At 46.0% G+C, this 2,413-nt stretch overlaps 1 protein-coding gene across 1 annotated transcript; it reads left to right on the forward strand.

Annotated features, from left to right (window-relative positions):
- The first annotated feature begins 201 nt into the window (after positions 1-201).
- Positions 202-894, forward strand: LOC127295952 (histone H2A-like). The gene has a single exon (XM_051325984.2). The coding sequence runs from the start codon at positions 281-283 to the stop codon at positions 758-760; it is 480 nt and encodes a 159-aa protein (XP_051181944.1). The 5' UTR covers positions 202-280; the 3' UTR covers positions 761-894.
- Positions 895-2,413: the final 1,519 nt, after the last annotated feature.

A 2,413-nucleotide genomic window follows, 5' to 3' on the forward strand; every position in this document is an offset into this window, starting at 1 on the left:
CCCGCCCATTCGATAAAACCAAAACCGTCACTCGCACTAGATCCAACGCGCGGGGTAGAATTCACGGAAGGACGGCGGCGTGGCCATCACACCCGTCCATTCTCCAGCCGATCCAACCGTCCACTGCTAGTCACGCGGATCGCCGGGCCCACCACCGTGTCCACCCACGCCGCTTAAATACTCACCCGCCTCTCCTGTCCATTCACCAACACACACCTCGCAATCCCCCAGCCACAGATCTCTCTACACTCTCACAGCTTTCCTCCTTTCGAAGCACCCAATGGACGCCTCAACCACGGCCACCGGCGGCAAGGCGAAGAAGGGAGCGGCCGGGCGCAAGGCCGGCGGCCCCAGGAAGAAGTCCGTGACGCGGTCCGTCAAGGCCGGGCTCCAGTTCCCCGTCGGCCGCATCGGGCGGTACCTCAAGAAGGGCCGCTACGCCCAGCGCGTCGGCACCGGCGCCCCCGTGTACCTGGCCGCGGTCCTCGAGTACCTGGCCGCGGAGCTGCTGGAGCTCGCCGGCAACGCCGCCAAGGACAACAAGAAGTCCCGCATCATCCCGCGCCACCTGCTGCTCGCCATCCGGAACGACGAGGAGCTCGGCAAGCTGCTCGCCGGCGTCACCATCGCGCACGGCGGCGTGCTGCCCAAGATCCACTCCGTGCTTCTCCCGAAGAAGACGGTGGAGAAGGAGGCCAAGTCGCCTAAGAAGGCTGCCAAGTCCCCCAAGAAGGCTGCCAAATCCCCCAAGAAGGCTTAGATTGGCGCATCGATTTGACTTACGCTCTATGTAGTGCTTCAGATTAGTGTTAGCTTCTTGCTACACCTGTCATTGTAATGTTGGTCTTCTGTGCTGCTAAGGAAAATTGTCGAAATCTCTCTGATTTGCATAAATTGTTTGGTCTCTCTTTTGTTCCCAAATGCTATGTAGATATAGTTGGTCAGATGTGCTCGCACGTATGAGTTTGTGAGATCTGCTCGCTTGTTACTGAAATCGCTAGTTATAGTTGACGATTTGTATGTGAAATTTTCCTCTGCAGCTTCAGCGGGTTCCTCATCTCATCTCGCCTGCTCTCCCTTTTCTCATCACTAGCGTCGCCGTCGCGTTTGAACTCCATCGCAGTGCGCGAATTTTGTTAGTGTGTACACTCACCGATGCGCACCATGTGTTCGACTTCGACCCCGGACACCGTGCTGTACAACTTCCGTGCTCTTGTATGAATTTGTTAAACTTCTCGCGCATGTTACTTTTTTTTGTGCAGGCAACTTCTCTTGCATGTTACTGAAGATGCTCGTACACGTTTGGGATTTGTATGTTTGAACTTTCGCCGATTAGTGATTTGACTTAGACTGTGTGCTTCAGATCTTCTGTTCTGTATAAGGAAAAATGTCAGAAATCTCTATGATTTGTTTAAATTGTTTGGTCTGCCTTGTGTGGAAAGCCATTTTAGCTCGCGAGCACCAGTGCTCTTGATACATTAAAAGATTCAAAAAATCATGTTTATAGTTTTTAAAAAAATATCAAACAAAATTCTGAAAGTAGATAATGATATATCCCACTAACGTGTAGAATCTTAATTTTATATGTTTTTTGAGCTACATAAAAATGACAAACTCTATCTTTTTTCGAGATTTGTAATCACCATGATCAGATCTACACTTTTGTTATTTTGTGTAGCTTAAACTACACTGTTTTCAATTGAAAATACATCATGATTTTTTAGAATCTTTTGAAACTTGGAAATATTATTTTCAATTTTACACACTGTTTCAATAGAAAATACATCATGACTTCTTTTAGACACTATTTTCAGTTGAAAATACACCATGATTTCTCTTGAAATTACATCATGATTCCACCCTGCCCGATGTTATTGGTTCCCTAAGTGTGGTGGAGAAACTGTGTTGAAGGAAGAAACTTCAACCAATTGAGCTTGCCTAGAGTCATCTTTTTTCATTCTTTGCTCTTTTTCGCTCACTAATTCATTCTAATTGTCCAACAAAAAATGTTGTAATGATATTTATATATAGAATACAATCAGGATGATGTGGTTGGAGGTGGAGAAAGCCAAGGAGAATCAATGGGGGCAACCGCCGATTCCCTTCCAATCACACAAGCCCATGAGCTGTGTGTAAACTGATTCCATAGGTGTACCATTACTGTTAAATAAATGAAATAGATACTGCAAACGGTCTAAACAAAATTCACTATAAACCATAAATGGAATATTTCAAAGTATTAAACCGTTGGCAATAGTATTCTTTCAGAGTTCAATTTTTCGAGGTGGTGTGGTTTGAATATTTCAAGCATACAATGTCATCTATTGGGGCCAAAAAAGTGAAAAATATACTGGCAGCACCGGGGTCAAGTTGTATGTCAAGTCTAAAGCTCTTTGCCAACTGCTATTGTTCG

This window comes from Lolium perenne, chromosome 4 (genome assembly GCF_019359855.2).
Source record: "Lolium perenne isolate Kyuss_39 chromosome 4, Kyuss_2.0, whole genome shotgun sequence".
NCBI classification, from domain to species: Eukaryota; Viridiplantae; Streptophyta; class Magnoliopsida; order Poales; family Poaceae; genus Lolium; species Lolium perenne.